This window comes from Sipha flava, unplaced genomic scaffold, assembly GCF_003268045.1.
Source record: "Sipha flava isolate LNK unplaced genomic scaffold, YSA_version1 124_pilon_pilon, whole genome shotgun sequence".
In the NCBI taxonomy this organism is placed as follows: Eukaryota; Metazoa; Arthropoda; class Insecta; order Hemiptera; family Aphididae; genus Sipha; species Sipha flava.
This window is the reverse complement of record NW_020271750.1, coordinates 715,085-739,704: the sequence shown is the minus strand read 5'-3', so window position 1 is coordinate 739,704 and position 24,620 is coordinate 715,085. Positions and strand designations below refer to the sequence as shown.

The window sequence follows — 24,620 nt, the reverse complement described above, 5'->3', positions numbered from 1 at the left end:
TGTAAAAGAACTGCATAAAAGTCGTCGAATACAAGTGGATTCGGCATGAGATTGAAAAAAAAAAACACCACAAATATTAAGAATTCACCTGATTTAAATATTACCAAAAACTTTACTTGTAAATTTTGAACCTGAATTATAGAAAAAATTTGAGTCGCCCCTCCCCCTAGTAGTAAGTCTAAATACGCCCCTATCGTCTTCATACCGTATATTCTAAGCGAGTGCATCATTGTTCTCGAATAGTACTCGTAATATGAGTACCTACATTATGTTCGAGACGGTCGTCGTCTGTCTTACGAACCGTAATTAGTAGTATTTCGAACATGTTTAAATGCGTAAAAATGTGTTAAACGCTCGGAGATAATTGAGCTTTTCGTTCGGTCCTGGTGTTCGTGTATACAGTTTTATTTTTTTAATTTTCTCGACTTCATATTAAGCTCAACGTGGTGTACATAAATGTAATATAAATATTATAATATGCACGTATATTGAACAATAATTATTTGTATAAATATAACGATGTAATGGCTGGGATTCGGCATGGCACGCAAGAAAACCATCGGTTCCCCTATATAATCTAATTATATTCTGTTTACAATGCAATATTATACGGTCAATTGTGTGTTATTATTACGTATAATTACGATAATTAATCGATCGCGTTGTTTCGAATTTGTGACTGAGTGTTTTCGTCGGTCGCGACGTGGAAACTGCAGCATGATAGCATTGTGTACACGCTACATCGTGTATTGTTTGTTTGGCATTAATTTCACGCGCCCGCGGATCTTGGGTTTTTTTTCTATCGTCGTTCTTTTTTTTTTTTTTTTTAATGGCCCTTTTAACGCGAGCCCATAAGTCAAGTCGTCCATATAATCCAGTATCAATTATATTCGATTATTCGGGGTGCGCTCGCGGAAATAAAAAGCCTTTGCGAGCAAAGGACTATTATACGATCGGGCGTGTATATAAACTCCGCAGAGGAGGGGTCGCCGTGGTGGCTGTGGCGTCGGCGAGAGAAGAAGCTTTGGCGCGCGCGAAGTGCAATGTTCATAAATCAATCCGCTCCCGCCACAGCCTCCGGTTAACCGGGGAGAGGAGATGACGCCGCCACCGACGCTGACGTTGGAGGGGTGGAAATCGGCGCGGGGCGTGATTTATCGACGGGCGGCGGTGGAGAGTGCGGTAGCGGTGATTTCGCGAACTGTATGCTTCCTTATATATGTACTCTGTATACCACTACTACCACTATACCGCGATATTACTATATGTATGTATACACCCTACTCGTTTGTGCGTGCGTGGGTGCGTGTGTGTGTGTGTGTGTGTGAGCGCATGAGAGAACCGCAACTGCCTGGGCGGAGGCTTCATTAACGAGCGGAAAATTGACGGCGACGGCGGCAACGCACTAAAAGAGGCTTTTTGGGGGAGTGAAAAAATAAATAAAGAGAGAAGCTTATGACTATATATACACATACGAGCAAGTGAGTATAAAGAGGGTAGTAAACGCTGCCGCCGCGTGAAAAATAACGGTATCTATATATATATGAGGGGTAGATTGATGAATATAAACACGAGCATCTTTTATATCAATGAGTTTATATACGATCAGAACTAAGTGAGACGTACAGAGTGAGAGAAAGTGGGAGAGAGAATGACGATAATGGGTATGTGTATAACGCTCTTGTATGCAGTTGATTGATACGTTATCCCACTGACACGTATTATTATTGTATGCGCTACTGTGTACGCGTGCGATGACGTCGAAAACAATAATACTCTTATCCGTTGTATGCATTGGGCGGTGCTGTGCTCGATGACGCTGCGTATATCGTCCTCGTTATTAGTCCTTAATTATACACGCACGGAGCACAGGAAATACTAATGTTTTTCGAGTGAATTTTCAAATTTTTAAACCATCCTACTAATCATTACGAATATGTAAATTTAAAACTATACGTACTACATAAGATTATAGTTCCGGAATTTGAGTTGTTCTTTTTTTTTTTTACGAAGGACAAACGTCAGTAATCGTCCCAGGTGTGCTTGAAAGATTATAATTTATAATATACAACATGGGACAATAGCATAACATACTTCTGCAGGTGTAATGGATTGAACGAAATACAAAGAGTTGTTGTATTCTTCTTTGTGTGTATTCTTTTGGATTTTCTAGTGCCTTCGATCGTTTTTAATCCAAAATTTACACGACCTAACAAGAGACTTTTGTTTTTGTACATCTATTATTATTGTTGAACGGTATTCAATACTGCACGTGTTGCTCAACAATAACGTACTAATAATGTGTATTATGTATTTATAAAGAGTCGGGCAGCACTTGGAAACTTTTCGGTATGTGCACCTCGATGTGAACGTGGGAAATGAAGTATTTCACCCCCCCCCCTCTCTCTTTGCAGGTCGGAATTGGAGCGTATCTGCGAAAAATGTCTATAAATTATATTTGGGGGAAATTGAGTTGACCTTTCAAGTTGACCGAGCGCAGAGCTTTTGAGTGGTGGTGGCTAAGGCGAGTCTTCCGGAAATATGCGGTATATATTATCATGTATACAGTGCGTATATAATATATATAGATATACATTTATATACATACGTATACACCCTTTGTCACGATTTCCAGTCACGTATTCGGCTACGGATTTACACTCGACTGTAAGAAGGGATTTATATTTTTACACCGCACACGTCCATACAGCACTGACCGGTCGGGCACGATCCTGAAGGAATAAAAGGTATTACTTTGATAGCGCGGAGAGGATTGAAAGCGGAAAATATACCTACACACACACGCAAACACGGTAACATTGTTCAGACTAAGTTTGGCGCCACAATGTCCTATATAGACTTCATACACTTCCTTTTCTCGTTTCTTCCAATACAGGACAATCATATCGTTTGTATATATATATATATATATATATATATTATATACGCGTAAACACGCACACATACGCACGCGTTTGCATACGCACAGACACACACTACGCTCGCACACACATAGACGTAATACGAGTTCCCACAACGTATTGACCTGTTGTCGACTTTAATGGTGTGCCCCTTCTTCCGCCCGCCACACGCACTTCGCCTCCCCCCTTCGTAAACCCTTCGCTTCTACTTACGTCCACCATAACTCATGCACGCCGACGACCATTGTGGCGGCCGTGTTTTACATAATAATATCGTATTAAATGTCGGTATATTTCTCGTTTTACAACCGACACTAATTATAGAAGAGTGCAAAAAATAAAAATAAAAAAATAAAATAAAAAAATAGTAGAAGAATGAAAAAAATAAAAATGATCGTATATAAACAATAGACGCGATGGACTGTTGTTTGCACGGTGATTATTTGTGTGCACGGCGCAAAGTTATTTTTCTAAGTTTCTTCTACTTTCTGGGCTGCAGTACCTACAACAACCCATAAGTATAAATGCAATATACATAAATATATATTTACCGGAATGTATTGTTGTCGCGAAAGAATTTTTTACACAAGTGTAGAAGTGTACATGTATTGTACACACATGCACGACACATATTTTTTATCCAAACATAAATAATATACTTATCGCGCAAACTAATTTCCATTTATCATATAGTACAATACACTCAAATAACTCTTTCCATAATCGTGTGTACCTTGTTATCAACTATTATTCGGTTATATTCGGCTATTAACGGTTATCGTTTGGTTTTTGTTACGAATTAAAATATGTCCAATTGGTAATTATTCCAGTTCAGAAATCCATAACGTGTGTATAGGTACGAATTTTTACTCCGGCAATGACGAGGCCGGTACATCGTGCGAGCGTTACCGCGTTCATTTGAATAATGCTAGGCTACTACTAATAATGCACTAAATACATATGAAATAAAGTATAAATCGATTTGTTTCAATTTACGCGCTCACTACTACGGACTTTATCTAGACCAAACTAAAAGTATACCGTAACGTAAATTCGCACATTTTCCATATTATATTATTCCTTTACCGCGTGTCCCAAGGCTGTTTGCGCACCCTTCGGTGAACCGTCGAAATATCATACTCTACACGAAACTTAATTTCACGACGCATTACGGAAAGCTACCAACCCCTTCCAACGGTTAATTATATACATTTAATTATTGTACGCGACGATTAAAACGAAAATATACTTGATAAATTGTGCTCACAGCATATAAGATAGTTGGTGTGTACGCCTACCTCGAGAGAGATCTTTTGTGTGCGACGGACACGCTCCGCCGAACGAGACGCGTATAACGTTGTACGTATATGGGTGTATGCCGCAAGTGCTCGCGATTTATTACATAATAATATCCGCGTACCGTATTGCGTTCTCGCAATTTTTTCGCCGTTCAAAAGTGGATTTCGGTGCTCCTCGAACATAATACAGGGTATGTGTAACGGTTTTTTTTTTTTTTTATTCTTCTTTATTTTCTACTCCCGCGTTTTCTAATCCTCGGCGATTGATCACCCCGCGGGACAAACGCGCGCGGCCATTAACACCGCGCGCGGTAAACCACTTCACCGACAAACAGGTGCAATTTCCCAAACATCGTGTATACGTCTATATTCAACCGTGTTGCGATTTCCCCGGCGGTGGTGGCGGTAACGCGTTAAAAGCCCGTCCGTCGCACGTACCACCTATGTACGTATTTATATATGTGTACGCGAGCGTATACGTTTATATCGAAAGCGTTTCTCGCATTTATAACTATACACATACATACATGCAGTACAGCGAAGAGGGCGTGTGAATGCGTTCAATATAAATATATTTTACTGTTATACACCGCGCGCAGAATCCGGCGGTAGCGGCGGCGAGCTGTTGGGGGATGACGTTGTACGGCGACAACGGGTCAGGGTAGTGGTGAAAAGGGGTATATACGTCGAGAGAATAACGACTCGGATAAAGCTAAACCGTGTTTGGGCGCGCGACGGGTTTTCTTTTATGGCGATGCGGCGCGCGCGCGCTAGCTGCCTGGACATCCGACCGAGTTTTTGAAGGAACGGAGGGCGATGTGTGAGAGCTGACGGTAAAGTGCTGAGAGCGCGATTGCGTATACACGTTATTTATATACACGGACTGACGCGTTCGATAGAAATTGACAGGGCGATAGGAAAATTCTACCGTACGCGTAAAATGCCATATTTGTGGGAACGCGGACATAATTTCCCACCGGATTTCCTGCCGCCGCCGTTGCGTTGTAAACGACGCGATGTTTCTGTAAGATAAACCTCTTGTTGTTTTTTTCTTTTATTTATTTATTTTTTTTTTTTTTTTGTTATTCTATTCCGTCCATTTTTGTATGACTATAACGCGCGTAACTTCACCGCGCCGCCATCGCCATCGCCATCAACTATATCGAATTATATTTTTCTCTGCGGTAAAATATTCGTACCGGCTGCGGAACAACTGTTTACGCGCGAGTACAGCCTATAATAAATGTAGCACTATGTATTCCGTCGTTTTTATACCAGCAATAAAAACTAAAAGTTTTTCTATTGCAGTGACCTCGTCGTGAACGCTTAGATTACGTAGCATCCGTAAATTGCAAGCGGTTTGCGGGGACACGGTCCCGTAACTTATGTATTCGCCCCGTACGAAAACTTTTAGTCTATTGCTCGTGAAAATCACATTTTAATCGTTTTATTATTTTTTTGTTTTACTATGAATCAGGTGCATTCTTGCATTATTATAATGCGTAGATAATAACTTACGTATACCGAACACTTATGTAAACTATGGATTTTACAGTTTTCGAAACGTTAAATATTCCGATAAATACTATACATTTATTATCATGTTATAAAAATTTATGTATAATATGCATCTTTATAGTTTGAATTTCAATAATTGAAAAAATATGCTATTCGACAAATTTCTCTTACAACGGGCACAATGTATACGTAATATTTATACTCGTCGAAGTAATGTCCGCGAATATAATAATACTGTATACCCGGTGTATTACCGCGATATATTATTTCGGCTTTATGGAAATCGGTTTTTCTCTCGGCATAATATTTATTTATTTTTTATTTCGAAATCCCGCAGCCGACGAACGCATAGTAAATAGAAAACCATTTCGTTCTCCCCTTGTATATCAAGTATTTTATCGTGCGCTGTATGTTCATATAATGTACTTTGAGAAGCGAGCGACCGCGTATTTTTCTTCTCGCCCGGCTACGAATACTGTACGTTTGCCACGTGTGCGTATAGATATATGTAGGCTGCAACAGGACGGGCAGCAGTGCGATAATAAATCGGTCGTATACAAACGGCGATTGTTGCGCGTCGTACGTTTTTTTGTTCGTCGAATCGATTCGGTTATTTTTTTTTTTTTTTAGCTTAGAAAAAGATGATAAAACAACGGGAAACGAAAAGGAACGGGAAATTCATTCCCGCGACGGTTTGCTGAGGTCGCGCCGCCCGGCCGTCAATGAATTTTAATATAAATATACGCGCGCGCGGCACGTCATCGCGTTGTCATCGTCGTCGTCGCAGACGTCGTTGGGTCGTCGTCCCCTTCGCGTGCATATACAATATGTATACGTGTTATGAGCGCGCAGCTAAAACCGGGAAGCCGTGAAATTCCTCCGAGGGTGCGCACACATTATGGTACACAGTATATATATTTAATATTAAAAGCGCGTATCCCACAGGGTGGCTTCTTAACGCCCCGCCGCCGCCGCCGCCGATCCCCGGGGAGCCGTATCTAACACTTAACCTAAGGACCGAGGGCGAGGGCGAGTGATTATACGGGACGAGCGTAGGGAGTAGGAGGCGAAGGCTTCAACGCCTGACCCAGCTGCTGCAAGAGACCAAATATTTGCGCACTCCCACGCGACTGTGCACACCCCTCTGCCGGGACGTACGTACATTTATAGCGCGCGCGCGCGCGCGTGTGTGTGTGTGTGTTATACAATATGCGAGATAAACCGGTTATTAAAATCGTATTATTTCATTATAAACACTGCGAAGTCACAATACGTGTACCCTTATGCGACACTTGAGCGTCTCCGTCCTATTACACTTTTCGAATGTTCATATGTATACCGTACTTTTACGAGCTTTTCTCCGATTAAATTCTCGACGCGATTATAATAATAATATATTAATAGACGTCGGTGACGGGGAAAAAAATAATAATAAGGCGAAATATTATTATATTGACTACGTGACGGAACGTCGCGCGCCGCCCGTCCATTGTATTTGTAAATGTGTGTGCACGACGAGCGCACTCGCGTAAATCTTTCGAAAATCGTTCACTCGATCGTCGTTTATTTTTTTTTTTTTTGTTTCTTCAATGAGACTCAAATTCGTTCGTGTACGACGTTATTGTTTTGTGACGTGTAATCATTATGTCTGCAGTGTACGGAAAGGTGTTCGACAAACGTAAACGTATAATTACGCACAAATACAGTAAAAATATATTAACTGTATTATTGGTGGTTTATCATAACTGCAGTTACCCCGTGGTACGTGTACGCTCCTCCCGCGATACGACGCACGAATGTCGATTTATTACACGTTGTACGCAACATTTTAGTCATATGCACTCCGCTGGCTTATCCGTTATACGTATACAGTGTGGTTATAACATAATAATAATAATAATAATGATGATGTACGCTCTCGCGCGACCGAGCGGATTAAACCTGATGGTAAAAACGCTATTGCAAACTGGAATTCGTACAGAGCGATCGAGAAAACTGTAAGGATAAGAGAAAAGGAGCTTATGCGTATATGCCATATATATATATATATTACTATACACATTTATACAGACCAGTATACGGTATGATTTATTAATTGACACGAACGGTGATCGTTATATATGTGTGTACCCGGCGGAAAGCATTTGCGTATAAAGTCATTATTTGTCAATTCATGTCAGTACTTATTGCGTGAAAATCGTTTTTCGAGTTCATTTACTATACATTATGACCGAGATACATAGTCAAACTCCCCAATAATAATAATAATAATAATTTATTCGACCGTGCGAATATTTCATCAGGTATTGAACAATCGCCCATCTACATATGATACACAGTTTTACATTTCTATTCAAGCATAAATAATTAATATTTATAACAATTATGACAATGAATAGTATTTAGATAATTTTAACAGCTGCGTACGACACGTTGTCAATTGTTTCTTCATATTTTTTTCTATTTATCATCGTTTTAATTGCGTTCGGTAGTGAATGTAAAGTGATTGGTACGGATTAAAAACGTGTGTATGGATAATTAGACCGGCAATCGTTGTGTACGTTTTTATTGATACGTATCAATTAAAAATAAACGATCGTAAAACAAATATATTACATACTCTACGGTTTAAAGTGAGCCACATAAAATAGATATGTTACTTGAGTTGCGGAAGAGCGGAGAGCAAACCAGTTCTGTATTCATAAAAATTTTCTGCCGTTCAGGACCGTTGATATATATATATATCAGACATCGTTGTATTAAAAACTATATGAAAAAAAATCCGAATTATCGACTTCAAAACCTTATTGGTAACCTGTTGAATCGATCTGAAATCGCGTATCTAAGTATTGCGTTCTCGACGTCGAAAGTTTACGCACACCACCGATACTTTCGGCTCGTATACCAGCTACGTGAAGTACCATCAATCGTGTTGTTGATGCGACTATGATGTATTCATAATAGATCGGGTCGGTGTCCGCCGAAACGCCGCGGTTGTCGTATACCAACTCCGTCGTCTTTTGTACCACGACGTAGACGACAATAATAGTAACAAGGATACCGTGCGGCGGCGCGACCTCCATGACGTTGACGGGTCGGACCTCCTGGGCAAATCGTGTACTTGTGTACGCGAACGGGGGGATTACCTCTCGGATCTCGACCAGTTTCGTACGCGTATATACACGTGTGTGTGCACGTATTATTATAAGCCGCCTTACACATACGTGTGCACGCGCGTACGTATGTAGGTTGCACGGGTACACGTACGGTCGTCGATTTATAGACTCGCCCGACCTGATTGTCGTCTCAACGTGTTCGAAATAAGTTGCGCGCCGCACGGACCGTCGTCATACGTTATATTGTTCCGGGTAAAATAAAAAAATAAAAATAAAATTGCATTTTTCTTATAGACATTCGTGTTTTTTTTTCCCCTCGCAGAGCAATCCGTACGGACTGAAAGACTCGACGGGCTCGTCGGACATGTGGTCCAGCGCCAGTCTGCAACCATCCACCGGCTATTATCATTACGACTCCACTCTGGCAGCTTACGGGTAAGTTCTGTTTTTGTTTGTACGCAGAGTATTTGTTTTGTTTCACCCTTCTTTCGTGTTGCGGGAAAAGTTTTTACCGCGTTCAGAGTTTCGCAGTAGCGCAGCGGTAGTAGTACTACTAGTAGTAACTGCTAGTAGTAGTACTACCCAAGACAAAATGGCCGGCGATAATATCGATTACTCGGCGCCACCGCCGTCACGCACCGGTTATACCGAGGCCATATACAGAGTAAAAAACCTCGATTACGACCGTCGCCGCCGTGGAGTTTTTAGACCAACTCAAAGGGCATTGATTTTTATTTTTCTGTTTTTTCTCCTACCTATTTTTATGTTTTTATTTCATTTTAATATTCATAGTTTACGGCATGATGGCTTATCTTTTACATAATACAATCAGCAGGTACCTACATATGTATACGTGTACGCCAGCCCACTGGGTTGTTGTTTACGTTATAATAAAACAGTTCCGTCCCGACCGCCTCTTATTATTATACGATATAATCCCCAGAGCTTTTGTTATGCTGTAACACCGTAACTCGTACCGAGTATCGGCCATTGATTCTCGACGACGACTTAATAGATTTCTACTCTCTCTCTCATTCTCTCTCTCTCTCTCACACACACTCTCTCTCACTCTTATTACTTCCATTTCTCGTCGTTTTATTATTCTCCGTCGTAATACTACTTACGGTTCCGCGTGATTACAAATTAGACGGTGGCGCGCGTGCATTATTCTCGGTCGACCGCGTATTATTATTTATACGGATGACATGTTGTGACAACCCGGCGGGGTACTCGCCGGACCGGGGGCGCACACGTAAAAAAAAAAAATATTAAAAATATGCCATGGGAGACAGAAACAATAATAAAGTATAGTGTGTGTGTGTGTGTGTGTGCGCGGACGAATATGCGCCAGTTGTCGACGAGCATAAATTACGTATACATCCTGGCGGGGTCAACTGCGTATGGATGCATAAATCTAACCGGTATTGAACATAAATCTCGCGAGATTCGTCCCCGCGACGACGACGACGACCACCACCACCACCACCACCACCACCACCACTACCACCATCTTTCGGCAGCACTTCTCTTCGCCAGTTGCCTCCTGCTATGTGCAAGCGTGTTTTCAATTTTTGTAGAAAATATAAAATGTCAATCGGTTTCGATCCGGAAGTGTTTACGGTACGTTTTCGCGGTGTTGCAGGTACAGCGCAGGATACGACTTGGCGGCCAGGCGAAAGAACGCGACTCGGGAATCGACGGCCACGCTCAAGTCGTGGTTGAACGAGCACAAGAAGAACCCGTACCCGACCAAGGGCGAGAAAATCATGTTGGCCATCATTACTAAGATGACCCTCACGCAGGTGAGCACTTGGTTTGCAAACGCTAGAAGACGGTTGAAAAAGGAGAACAAGATGACGTGGGAGCCCAAGAACAAGACGGACGATGACGACGACGATGCCGGATCTTCGGACTGCGAGGACAAAGACAAGGACGACATGCTGATGGGTGACGAGAAACTAAAAGATATCAGAAAAGGTAAGAAACATATGTTTACCTAACCGAGTTGTGGCTGCTGGAGGGGGGGGGCATGCAAAATCGTTCGGAACGATTGTACATACCACCTTCGTAATAATGCATTAGCGTAATTGGCGAAGAGTTTATTTACTCGAGCTTTTTCTGCTCGACCGACGGCCCCTTCGCCCGGACACTTGTGGAATACGTGCGCGTTAGACCCTCGCTGTAGCCGAAAATTATATAAGAGCTTTTCCATCGACACGACGCACCCTTGCAGTATATTACATAAACGCGTGGAGTATTATTATTATCATCTCAAAGCTATTAACGAAAAGAGCATTATTATTTTTTTTTTTCTCTCCCCGACGACAATCCTATATAATACGGCAAGAGCGGCCACGAGGGGACTTGCCTCGTCGTGTACGTTATGTATATACGGTAATACGGCCGTTTAAAATTGAGTCGCGACCGACCCGGTCTCGCGGGAACGCCGAATCCATTTGCCCGGCTGCTGCGGATGAATCATTGTCGCCTCCGGGACGTGCCCATTTGTATATAGTGTTCAGTGTTATATTTATTCATGGTCGCATTGTGCGCCGTCCTGTCGTGCGCGCGCGTATACTAAAAACAGTAGGGCTTTCGGCTTTATCTCGGCCATCTCGGCCGGTCACGACCGCGCGATCCGTTTCACACCCGGTCCGCGTACGAAAAAATAAAAACAAAACGATAATTTATTCCAGTTTCTTATATAAAGATGTCATGCGTCGCGCGCGCGCCCGTTTATATACATTTCTGTGTGTACATAAATATGTATATTTACCGTGCGAATCGCTAGCGCGCGCGATTACAATGTTATGCGGCAGCAACAACGGCAGCTTTACGTACGTGTAAATATCATCCGCGCGGATGCTGCTCGATTCGTGAGCGTATAATATTTGCATATCCGCGCAATTACACGCGCTCACGCGCCCGTGCGTGCCCCGTCGGCGGTTACGCGGCCCCGCGCAGCGCCTTACACGCGCGTCGCGGAGATTCCGAGTCGTTTCGTTTTATTTTTCTCCTTATTGTGTTCCGCGATCGTGTGCGTCGGACACTTTTGCCGGCTGCGCGCTTTTCATTATTATACGCCTCTTACGGGTTACCGTCCGTGTTGGACGGTCGCATAACCGCATTGTAACCCCTTACACCGCGGCCGTGTACGAGCGTGTATTGAAATACGCGTGTCGAGCACAGTAGGCGCTGCCAGTTCTCACGGCACCGATGTTTAATTATTCGTACGATCTCGCACGAAGGGTTCATCACGAATATGCGCGACCGCGTTTTTCGGCACCGGTTCGTGCTCATCGTGTCTGTATTCCCTGTGAAAAATCAAACGTGACGGTGTTTCTCGACATCGGACTACGTAATATTGCATCGAATGCCCGCGGTTTTTTCGATTCACCCTTGATCCGCGCACCGCTGTCTTGCGAACGTTTTCAATTGTAAATGCATCCCAGTCGGGGCTTTCGCGAAGCCGGTAACGGAAATCGAGCGTAAAAAAATATACTGGATATCGTCGACCATGTTCCATCATCGTTATTGGATTTGAAAACTTGCGGTAGAGCTTTCGATAGGAACTATTCTGGCGCGAAACAATGAATGATTCCTGATGCGAATCCCAAGATTTCGTGAATTTCGGTGAAACCCAAGTGGTATGTGATGCGGGCAAAGGAGGGGGGAAATGAAATATTTTGTACACCGCTTTCGCGGTTCATAAAAATCAGCTTTTTCGTTTCCTATGCCGAAACCTGGGTATTTCAACGTGCAGTTAAATGCAGTCGTTTATCCTACACACGCATTATGTATAAGCGCCAAATAATATTATATTAACCGTCGAATGTTTATGCGCAGAAAGCCACGGCGATCACATGATGGGGCCGGGCGTGATGTCGGACGGTGACGATGACCGAAAGCCGATGCTGCAACACCTCTACCACCCCGATCAGATGCACCACATGAAAGTGCACCATCACGTGATGCAAGACGACCACCACCAGGACTGCGGTATACCATTGCCGCCGACCAAACCCAAAATATGGTCGCTGGCCGACACGGCCGCGTCCAAGACTCCGCCACCGGGTCACCAGTGGCCGAACGTCAGCCCCAGCCTCGCGTCGCCCAGTTTCACAATGCCCAACTCGTCGCTGTCTCCGTCCGGATCGTCGTATTCCAGGTAATTTCGTACACCACCGACATTCGACACGCAGTACGCGTTGAGTTATAAACACCCTATGGAACAAAACGATTTTTCCGTTCAACTCGTCGTGTAAATCGGTCGATAAATCGTCAAACGTCTACGGTACACTGCACCGACCAAACTGTTTGCCGGTAAATTGATCTATTTCGCGGCTGTATTTAAACGTTGGAAAACGATAACGGGATAGTTATGAGAAATTTTGTTTTATCGATTTTCACACCGATTAGTTTGCCGAAACGGGCGCGTACACACGTGTCCGCGATCGCGCGGTTCTCGTCGAGTCCGGTCACAAACGCCACACTGTAAACGTGCAGACACGGTCCGTCTCATATGGGCTTGACCACAAATCGATTTGTGCGCGGAACTAGGGTCGATGATGGTCGAGGATCAGCTAACCCGGTGCACAGACGGTGTTTATCGGGAGCGATTGAATTACGAACTCGTTGTGCGAACGCATTTCACCTTTCACCTTTTTCATTGTGCGTCTTGTATTGTTTTTATAGGTACGGTGCTAACGGGTTTTACGGCAGCGGCTACAATGGCGGCAACAGTAATTCGTCGTCATCGTCGGCCCAGCAAATGGCCGGATATCCTGATGTGCAGACCGACACGCCGCCGCAGACCCCGCCCAACATGAAGTTACCGTTGTCCGCCTCTTCCGGTCAGCAGCAGCAACAGCAGCAGCAGCAACAGCAACAACAACAGCAGTTCGGCGGCCATCAGGGTTCTTATAACGGGTACCATCACCATCACCAACAGCAGCAGCACAACAACTATCACCACCGGCAACACGTGCCGCCACCGCCTCAACAGCAGCAGCAGCAGCACGAAGTCATCAGATCGGTTCTGGAGGTACAGCAGCAACAGCAACAGTACCATCAACAGCACGTATCCATCAACCAACACAACAACAACAATAACAACAACAGCAACAACAACAATAACAACAATACCAACACTAACAACAACAATCATCAGATGGTGGGTGCTGCTAACGACGCTAATACGGCTTTCAAACCGTTTTACAAAACGTGAGTACTCGCGTTTTACGTCGACGATTGTCGATCGGTATTTATAATCTATATGAAAATCTTTGAAATTAATCTTTTCTTTTCGTGCACCATTAGTCCTGCACAACTGCAGCATCCGCAACAACTTCAGCATCAGCAGCAGCAGCAGCAGCAGCAACAGCAGCAGCAACAAAGACAGATGAACGGTTACGTGTCACCCGTGTAATCGCCTGCCGTGCCCCGATCGACTGGCTGCAGCCTCCCGGGTACGTTACGACCGTCGTCGCATATCCCGTCCGGATAAAATCGTAAATCAACGCCCCGGGCGAATCCGTGAATAGGTGTGCGACAAATCGGCCGTGCCGTCCGCGTTCGTGTCTGGATCTGTAATTTATCGAGTATTGCGATCATAACGAAACTTTGAACGAGTTCGGATGTACGCAAACATTTATATGTATACGGTAATTGACTGACGGTGGTCATACGATGGGGCGGAGAGGGATGACGGGTTGGGCCTCGGTGCCCGAGGAGCTAAAGATCGTGTGGGCAAACGGTGTACCGATAGGCGGGTGAGAGGGGTGAGTGCAAGTGTTGACACTGACAGATGAGCTGAGATTAAGATCAGTGAATGGGTTATACCTCCGTCTCCGTTTCAGTCTGTGTACTTATATTGTACACGTATACGTATAAATACACGAATACGTATACACAAGCGCGCGCGTCAGACGTATTATAAACGCGTTTAAACACACACACACACACACGCGTTTATAAGCGCGCTCGTATTGTACATGAGAGATGTATAAAGTGTCTACTTGATTACCTTACGCCCCATCGACGGTTAGGTATTCTCGTTTTACATTCGTGTGCACGCGCATACGACTGTGCCCGTAACTAACCGTTATCGGCTCCATACCGATTATCGCTCGTCCGAACGTGATCACACCGGTCGCGTTCCGGGGGTAAAAACGCGTAAACAACGGTTACGCGCGTGTTGACGTTGAAAAGTGAAATTTTCTCGCCGAACCGCACCTCCCCGGGAGACCGGGTAGTGTAATCGTTTTGATTTCCGCGGCAATCGCAGTAGTACATCATGTGTCGCAGTCGCCTTACTGACGTTCGTCGAACCGTGTTCGGCTTACTCGCGAGAGAGGTCCGTGCGACCGGCTCGAGGCGCGGCGCAGCTGTTAAAACTCTTCGGACGGAAAGTTTCGCAAGACAAAAAAAAAAAAAACAATGCACTCGGCAACTTTATATTTTCATTTTTTTTTTTCCCCCATTCTTTCGTTCTTCTTTCGAAAAACCGGCTGTTCGTTTCTCACCGCTCGCCGTGAATTTGCACACCCACAAATTATCATATATTGTTACACAAAGGCGTATATTATACATGCGTGTGTGTAAAACGAACGATTCGCTCGCGGAATCGTCGTACACACACCCGTCAACGTTTCCGCGAAATGAAATACCCCTGAAAACGATTATGCGAAAAACGCGAGACGGTGGCCGAAGGAATGAGAGAGAGAGAGAGAGAACGAAAGAGAATTTCGCCCCAATGATAACGCGTTTCGTCTTCGGGTGTTGATGAATCGAAATCGCGACCATCAGACGCGTGTCACGTCTTTACAAGACATTACGGCGCGTGGATGACGAGAAAATGTTGACTTACGTATCCTTGTTTTTCGTTTCCAGGACTTCTGGACGACGCCCGGGTTACGCCCTGTTCCCTGTACGCCGACGGCACCGAGACGGTTCTTCGACTGCGCTACGTTCACAACATCCAATCACTTCGCCGCCTTGGTGTGTGCATCATACCCCCGGACGTTATTTGATTCCGCGTCGCGAAACGGTTTTTAACCGTTCTAACATTCTTCTGTAGATTTGTAAAAACTAACTTACAATTATCATTATAATTATTATTATTCTAAATATTATTATTATTATTATTATTATTATTATTACTACTTACATACATAATATTATATATATTGTATATCGTTGAAAAATTACGTTTGTGTTCTCAAAATAATATATTATTAGCCACCCCTCTCTCGTGTGTATTTGCAAATATGAATGTAATATAACGTAATGTATTATACTAGAATTATGTATTTACGGTGTGCACACGCGTTAATGTGTGCGCGCGTCAGAAATACACGATCGCCCGTGCGATTATTTTACTATAAATATATTAAATATATGTATCTAAAACTACGTGTTATCTATTATGAATAATTTGTAAATATGGATTTATATTTTAAAAATCGATTTGGAGTGCAATTTGAGGGGAAATATATTATAATATGTCTATTATTAGTTATGGATTTTCGTTGTTTATTTAATTAGTTTTTTTTTTATTTATATATATATATACACATATGCATATATATATATATAAATTATATATCATTATTATTATTATTATTATTATTATTATTATTATTATTTACTGTGTACAAAAAACAAAAAAAAAACAAAAACGAAATAGAAATCGATTAATTTTTCTCTTTAAAATAGCGTTGTTTTTTTATACATATGGTTTTATACAACATACATTATACGTGATGTGTGTCCGACAACGGCGCCCGAGACGATCTTGACCTCCGCATGCAGTCACCCGCTGCGCTAACGTACACGTGGGACGCGCGATACCCGACGGGTTCGTTTGCTCTTCGTCCGGCACCGGAACGCGTTTCGAGGGACACCGGTGGCGACGGGTGCGCGACTCCGACCAGGACGTTTGCGGTCGCGACGCGACCAGTTGACCGGAAAATCGTTCCACGGCGATCGAATGCACCACCACAGTCCGTCGGACGCGTTTTTCCGTAGCAACCAAACATTGCGCCCGGGGTGAAATTTCAAAACGTGCCTTTATGTATTTTCAATTTAAAAATATTACGTTGATTTGATATTATTTTCAATGTTTGCTTTAATTAATATGAAAGATGTTAAAGTTTTTGTAAACAAAATGTACGACATTGACCGTTGTAATTTTTAACATGAGATTTTCATTTATGCGCTCTCCCAGGAATCGCGCCCGGGGTGTAGGTCAGCTGCCCCCTTGTTGCGGCCCTGGGAAGGGTTGTCCCGGGCGTGGAGAGCGAAACGTTCGGTCTCGACGACTGGTAGGCGGAGAAGGCGATGGTAACCCGTGCGTGTTGCCCATACGAGCTCAGGTGGACGTTGTGTGTGCGCTGGCAGATCACCACTACCCGATCGCCGCGTCGAGGCGTAGGAATGGGCTCGGCGGGTGTGCCGGTGACCCGACGGGGAGTCCTGGTGTCGCGCAACCATCTGTGGCGTTGCGCACAAGACGGGCGGAAAAGAGCCGAAGACGGTTGCACGTGTCGTTTCCGGACAGGACCCTGAGGGCGAACCGCTGCGGGATCGCGAAACGGAAGCTTCCGGGATCCGTCCTGCGAGTTCAGCTCTCTCTCCACTTCCTCCACTCCCCACCGTTCTTCAGATATTTTCGGGTGCGATCTCTTGACCGCGTACACGCTCGTCTCGTTCACGTGTTTTCCACGCCGGCGGATGCGATCTGGTGGCCGGGGAGCAGGGGATCTTTCGTTTCCGTATGAGAACGCTCCACGTAACGCGTTTCCGGCCCGAAGAAACCTTGTACGCGCCTTTTTTTGGGTCTTGCGACCCCGTGCAGGGGTGGTTTCGAAGTTTCGTCGGATCTTTGTCCCCGATCGACAACATCACGAACGTATTCGATACGATTTTTTTTCTCTTCTCCCCGTCACCTTCCCTTCAAATCTGCTATAACCTTACGTTTAAAATACGATAATAATTGCGTTTCTTTCGTATATAAGATTAACCATAAGTTTCCCATTATGTTTTTGTATCCCACAAATTGATTTATTAATTTAATTAATTGTATAAAAAATCGCGTACCCTTACATCGAAACTGTAACAATTAAAAAAAAAATAACTTTTTATGTTTAAAATTATATAAATTGCAACGGTTTTTTGGTTGTCATCATTCAACAAAAAGTGCTTAGATCGCTATCTTTTTGAGAGTAATCAAGATAGATTTGAAATTGTTTCTTTTGGTTAGACAGCTTTGTTTGTAGAACCTTCTAATTATATAATTTTCTAAAAATAGCTACTTTTTAAGTTGTTACAGTTTTGATCTAGGTGTGCGATACCGCATATTACAATTGTAACACCGTAGTCTTATAAAAATGTTGTGTATGGTATATTTTTCTAACATATGTGGACTGATCTGAAAAAATCACTGTGTGTTCTATATGCAATCGGCATATTTTTGTAACTGCCCTTCCCCAAAAATACAGTCAACTGGAAAGATAAATAGTATATGACTACAATTGTTTTCGGTGTCTAGGGGTGAAATAACCCTAAGCCAACCCCTAAAACAATTTATTCGCTTAAGCTTGTGACAGGAAACCCTTATGCCGTTATCGTCTATCTATGTCGACTTTATCGGATCTAGTAAATTCGTTATTGTAATAATATTTTCACAAACATTGAATACGGCAAACGATTTCAAAATGTACCCATTGTCCTTCGTCGACGTGAACCCGTCCCGGTTAGGATAGGCGACCGATGTGTACGAATATTCCTCTCCTCGACGCGTAGGGTCCCGGGTCGGAATTCTCGAAAACTGGTGTTCATTTTTTTGTGACATTCTTTTAAAGGGACATCTCGTTCGCGTCAGTGGGCCACTGACCGAAACAGGTGCACACGGTCGGACACAATGCGGACCGGGAACCTTCTGCGCGCCACTGTATCGTGTCGATTCACCCCGCGATAACGTGACCGCGTTAGTACCGACGGCCGTCTCGTGGTAAAAGTGCAACGACTCACGTTGTCCGTTGTACACCGTTTCGTGGTAGCTCTGGTTAACTTTGGTAACTCGGCCCGCGGACCACGACACGTGTACGCGACGCGTTGTTTTTCGTCCGTCGCTCGGCCGTACAATGTTATGCGTAATAATACACGCTGTTCGTGCACGCACGTACCAGACGGATATGAATAATTGTTTATTTGTGAATACGTGTCGCGCCGCGGTCGTACGGTGGCGCGACGGGCCGTCGCCGGCGCGGTTGTCAGCGTAGCTAACCTGCGGCGTTCAATTTTTTTCCTTCTCATTTTCTCTCCGCCTCCTTCCCCTCCGAACATCGTTTTCGACTTGAGATATTTGGTGTTTTCGTGGTCCGTCGAAAAACGAGTATTTTATTCATTTTTTTTTTTTTTTTTTTTGTTGTCTTTCCTCCGACTTCCTCGTCCCTTCTACCCCCCTCTCACCACGATGCCGGTATCCAACCGTTCCGTTTCTTTTAATAAATTTTTATTACACCGGTATGTTATAACTACCGGACGCGCAGCCCAACACACGTAGCGCGTTTACGCGTACCGCGTCCATTATAATATTACATACCTACCGAGTGTATTTTAATTATCGTTTTATTGTCGCGTTTTATGTACACCTGAAACATAAACGTATAATGTAACACGTACGGTTACGTACGAGAGACCGCTAGATTCCGATCTCGGGTCGACGAGTGACGCGGGAACGTAGTCCGACGGGATGACGAGCGGTCCTTCGTTTCAGTTTCAGCCCGTCGGCAAACGATCCGGAAATCGCATAACACGACGACACTCCACGCGCAATACGATTTACGTTCGAACTTGCTCTTGCGCGTACTAGAGTCGTAAGGGTGAGACGAACGAGGCACTTGCCTTGGGCGTCTGAAGCTGGGGGGCGCAATAATATCAAATGATTAAGTTATTTTAAGAAGAAATGTTATTTCTTGTTTCGCTAGAAACCTAATTATGATTTTTCCGGTTGCTTCCAAATCGTATTGTACATATTAAAAGCTGTGAGTGTGGCAACCGTACAACCTAGGGGGCGCATTGTTTCAGTTCTGCTTCGGGGTAAAAAATGGCTCGGTACGGCACTGGTGCGTACCGCTTACAGTTTTCCGGAATCGTGTGTCACCGCATTGTTACCGGAATCTGCAGCAGAAAAACGCGAAAACGAGAAAATTCCGAAACGCGGTTCATACTGATTGTAGATCACCGCGGAACCGTTTCCACTTTCTCCTCATAACGTCTCGACGGGACGATTTAATATAAATTATAGCCGCGTGTTTTACAGCGTAATTACATTTTTGCCCCCCCCCCCCCCCTTAATAAATTTCCAAGTTACGCCTGTGCTCGTACCCACTCCTGTTGGCCAACACATCGACTGCGTATTTTGCTATCTCCCCATCGGACGCGCGTTAACACCGACCATCGTACGAACACAATATTAATGGTATAGTCGAATTTCACTTGGGTTTAAAAAAGGTAATGATCGAACTGCGCTTGGACTCAAAAAAGTATTTCATTAAAATTATTATGCATTTGAAGGGGTTAGATTTATTTTATTTAGTTACATTTATTGTCATTTAGTAACCATTGGCGTGGTTAAAATATATTGTTTTACACATCACATTATTATATGTTAATTATATATATTTACATTATACATTATACATTTTTTTTTTATTATAAATTAATATTATTATAATTAATATAATATTTATAATTATTATTTTTTTTTAATCATCAAATTTAATTATTGTCATTTCGATAATTTTTTGTAGTAATGACTAACAACTGTCTTCAAAAATTCTATACGCTTCTTAATATATGGCATTTATTATATGTGTTATTATTAAATAACATTATCTGCGTTATCTAAATGGCACGAACTAATATATAATGCTATTTAATAAGTACGCCGTAGCGTTCATCAACAGAAAGATTCGTAATATTTTTAAAGGATTTTCCATTTTAACTCTTTTTCTGAAGGAGTGCAGTTTGACCATTACCTTTTTTCAATCCAAGCGCAATTCGACCGTTTATTTGTAGGTAACAAGTGCAATTCGAATATTAATACGCGTTTATACTTTTATGGACATATCACGAGTGATATATACGCGCCGGGTACCCGTTGCGCGGGCAAACGGTCTCGCAACAGTGTGTAATCGTCGCCGTACACGTGTACGCGCGCGTATCATTTACGTTTCGGAGAGGCGCTGCCCCGTCTTAAACGATATCGTCTCCGGACGGTGTACATGTAACGACGACGGCAATTAGACGCGAACGCGACGCGCGTAAAATTATACCTGTTCGACGGGAGCTCGTCGCGTACCCATCCCGGAGATCGCTCACTTTATTTATGATATAACGCGCCGGACGTTATCATCGTTACGACGTTATTACAACGCCGGTCGGATTTCACACCGTGTTTCAAACGGCCGTAATAGTTGATAACCGCGAAGGGAAAAAAATGTTGTGTTTATTACGTTTACGACGTCGTTACGATTTTGTTAACGTTTCGCAGTGAACTTTTCGGACAGACGTCGAGACGAAGCGCTGGTGCATTTGGTCCGTTTCGCGTTCCCCGTCAGCTTTAAGGCTTACCCGTGTACGCTTCCACCCAGTGGCGTGTATAGAGGGTTGGGAGGCTAGTGGGCTGCAGCCCCCCTCACCCCGAAATGTGTCGATTTAACTTAAAAATAATTTTAAACGTATGTCAACGGTACTTTACGCTTATTTAGAACTCGCGTCCAACGTGGAACCGTTTTGGGACATTCTGTAAATGAAATGTAAACGTGTACCTTGTTAGAATTCTTAGATAGCAGCAGTTGTCATTTAACTCTGCCCGTAGTAGCCCCTCGGGAAAATATTTTCTGTGCGCGCCACTGCTTCCGCCGTATTTCGGATAGTCGTACCCGTTTTCGAACGGCTAATTTTTGCCGTCGTACAGATCTCTTGGTCGGCAAACGTCGTACATGTGTACCGCGTGGTGTGTACGGTCGGGCTCGCGGGTCTAGTCGACCGACATGTAGTACAATCATCGTGATTGCCGTTGCACTATTACAACGGTAGTGTATCGCAGCCACCGTCGGACGAACGCGCGCGTGCGCTGCCATAATCATCACACGGGCATCGTTACATAAAACGTAAACGTCTACGCCGTCCTTTGGGCCCTGCGGTTGATGTACGTGTACGGCAGACGCACGTCCGGCCGGTTAGTCGCAGTCGCGCGGTAACTATTGTGTACGCTTTGAAAACGAAACACGACGGACATCGTCGCGCGTCCGTGTTCTCGACGAGCGCATTAAGTCGGATTAGTCGGTCGGGAAGGGTAGCCGAACGCGCGCCACCTGAGATCATCGTTATGTGTGTATTAAGTTATATTAGAAGTATATGTGTGTGTATGTGTGTAAAGACAGAGAGAGACAGAGAGAGAGAGAGAGAGAGATCTCGGAGCCCGGAGGATAATAACAAACGAGTTTAGATCGTAAAGCGGTCACCGAATCGTTTAGTTGGGTTTTTTTTTTCTAGCCATTACGTACTAACATTATCATCACGGTTGGTTTTTTTTTTTTTTTACCCCTATCGCGTATCATTATATACGACTGTTGCGTTGTTATTACTATCATTATTGTACCGTTGCGTCGCTGTACCGCTCGCCGCCGCACGCGTTACAAATATAATGTAATATGTGTGTAAAACCGTAAATATTATGTGTACACTAACGCAGATGTTATGTGTCCGACGTGAACGCTGTGGTGCGACGCGGTGCCCAGTGCCGGCGCTGTGTGAGGACAAATGGGACATTTGTCCAGGGCCCCGTGATTTTTAATAATCGTCTTAATACCGCGAGACACATTGACATTTTATGTCGAAAAATTATAAATCTATATTATGCCCATCACCAGTTATTTGGAAAACGATATCTAAATTTATCCACGGTACAAACTAAATCGTTATCGATACGACGAAAGCGTATTTTAAATATTCGTAAAATATTGAAAAAATTTCGGGGGGGGGGGGGTCCAGATACCTTGGACCCTCCCTCCATATACGGCCTTGGAAGGTCCGCATACCACGGTAGACCAGTGGCAAGCCCTAAGTTGATCGTTCGATTGCAGTCGATTGGTATGCGACCCGCGAAACGATGTTTTTCTTCGTAATCGTCAATCGATGTTTATCAGTGCAGGCTCCTGCGTAATTGAAATCGCCAAACCACTGCATTATGTCGAATAATTTTTATCCGCATTCGATTTCCGCATGCGGCGTTTCACTGGAACTTGTTCAAAAACTACAAATGCAATTCGGTTTGAACGTGTGTGTGTGTGTGTGTGTCGCCGTGTAAACGGTCGAACACAAAAGGGAATACATGTACATCATTCTATTGTACACATGTGTAATTTATTTCGTAGTCGTGTTTTACTCGGAGATTGCCGTTCGCCGCGGCACGCATCATCAACGTCGCAACACGACGCGGACGGGTCCGAATCGACTTTGGCGCGTTCGTTTCGTTTTCAACGTGGATCGCTTACCGAGTGCCTGGCGGGAGGGCGCAAACGTACCGAGTCTCCGGGATCGTTAATAATGCGTTGCTCGGGGAAAAAAATGTCCGGCAGACTAACCAGCAACACGTCGTCGTGTGAGATAATGTTGCCGACCGTTAAGACCGCGCGCGCGCACGTGTTACACCCCGAGGAGTGCGCCCCCGAGAAACCATCGTCCGCGACACCCTGTTAACGATGCGCCCCGGACTATCGGGATACGATAACAATAATAATGATGATGATGATACACAACGCCCAGCACATACGCGTATCGATCACGTCATTGTTGTTGTTACGCGTACAAAAAAAAAAAAAAAAAAATACGGGACGACACCGGTCCGCGCGTTATTTCTGTGGAGAAGACGATTGCCGACGGTTGCGGATTATCTTCGGTTTCTCGGGGTCGTCACGGCGGGGCCTTTGCCGTGATTTACGTTCGCCGCCGACCGCGTCAAAAGGTAATTTTTTACACCCGTTTCGACGGACGTGCGCGTACACAACGTGTTACGTACGGTCTCCTGTGCGCGTTAACGATTCCGACGACACGTGTACGATGTATTTATTATCGGTATACAACGACACGGGGCTGTTGACCGTCAGCAGCGAAGATGGCGAATTTTTTTTTCTTCTTATCCTTACGAAGGAAAAGATCCATTAAACGGGCGGTGCCTGTCTGCGAGTAGCGTCGTGCCCGGGGTCCGGTGCCGGATATAATAGTAATAATATAATCGCTTGCGCGCAACAGGAAGAGACCGCCTGTCACGAAGGAATATTTCGAGAAAATGTATGAATGCGCTGTATACAACGACGCGTAGGTGTGTATCCTGTGCTTGCATTAATAACGCGGGCGCTGTTGCACAATCGCCGTGTCCCGTGTTCGGTTAATGCGCGCCGTACCGATCCGAGCGTTCGATAATAACTATTTGTGTCTTCGGAATCGTTAATTTATGTCAATGAGCCATACTCGTCCGAACGTTATTCGTCGTAACGTTCGATTGAAAGCGCGAAAATCGCCTATGCTGTTTTTTCCCTCAACAAACTGACGATTCGGCAACGATGCGTTCGGAATGGATTGTGTACGTATGATTCGCGGATTCCCGCGTGTTCGTAAACGGACATGGTCAGGTGTGCCTGCAGGATAAAATTCCAGCCAGCGCAAGATTAAATTTCTAAGGGCCAAAACAACGT

At 44.1% G+C, this 24,620-nt stretch overlaps 1 protein-coding gene across 2 annotated transcripts in view; it reads left to right on the top strand.

The window, feature by feature from the left end:
- The window catches only part of LOC112694155 (homeobox protein caupolican-like), a 69,423-nt gene extending 53,054 nt beyond the window's left edge, over positions 1–16,369 (top strand). Inside the window, exons 3-8 of one of the 2 annotated variants that reach the window (XM_025569542.1) lie at positions 9,176–9,288; positions 10,496–10,830; positions 12,700–13,021; positions 13,549–14,076; positions 14,173–14,321; positions 15,745–16,369. In XM_025569542.1, the coding sequence (XP_025425327.1) occupies positions 9,176–9,288; positions 10,496–10,830; positions 12,700–13,021; positions 13,549–14,076; positions 14,173–14,281 (1,407 nt within the window). In that variant the 3' untranslated portion in view covers positions 14,282–14,321; positions 15,745–16,369. The remainder of the gene's footprint in view (positions 1–9,175; positions 9,289–10,495; positions 10,831–12,699; positions 13,022–13,548; positions 14,077–14,172; positions 14,322–15,744) is intronic. The other variant, XM_025569543.1, reaches the window with a different exon arrangement.
- The last annotated feature ends 8,251 nt before the right edge of the window (positions 16,370–24,620 follow it).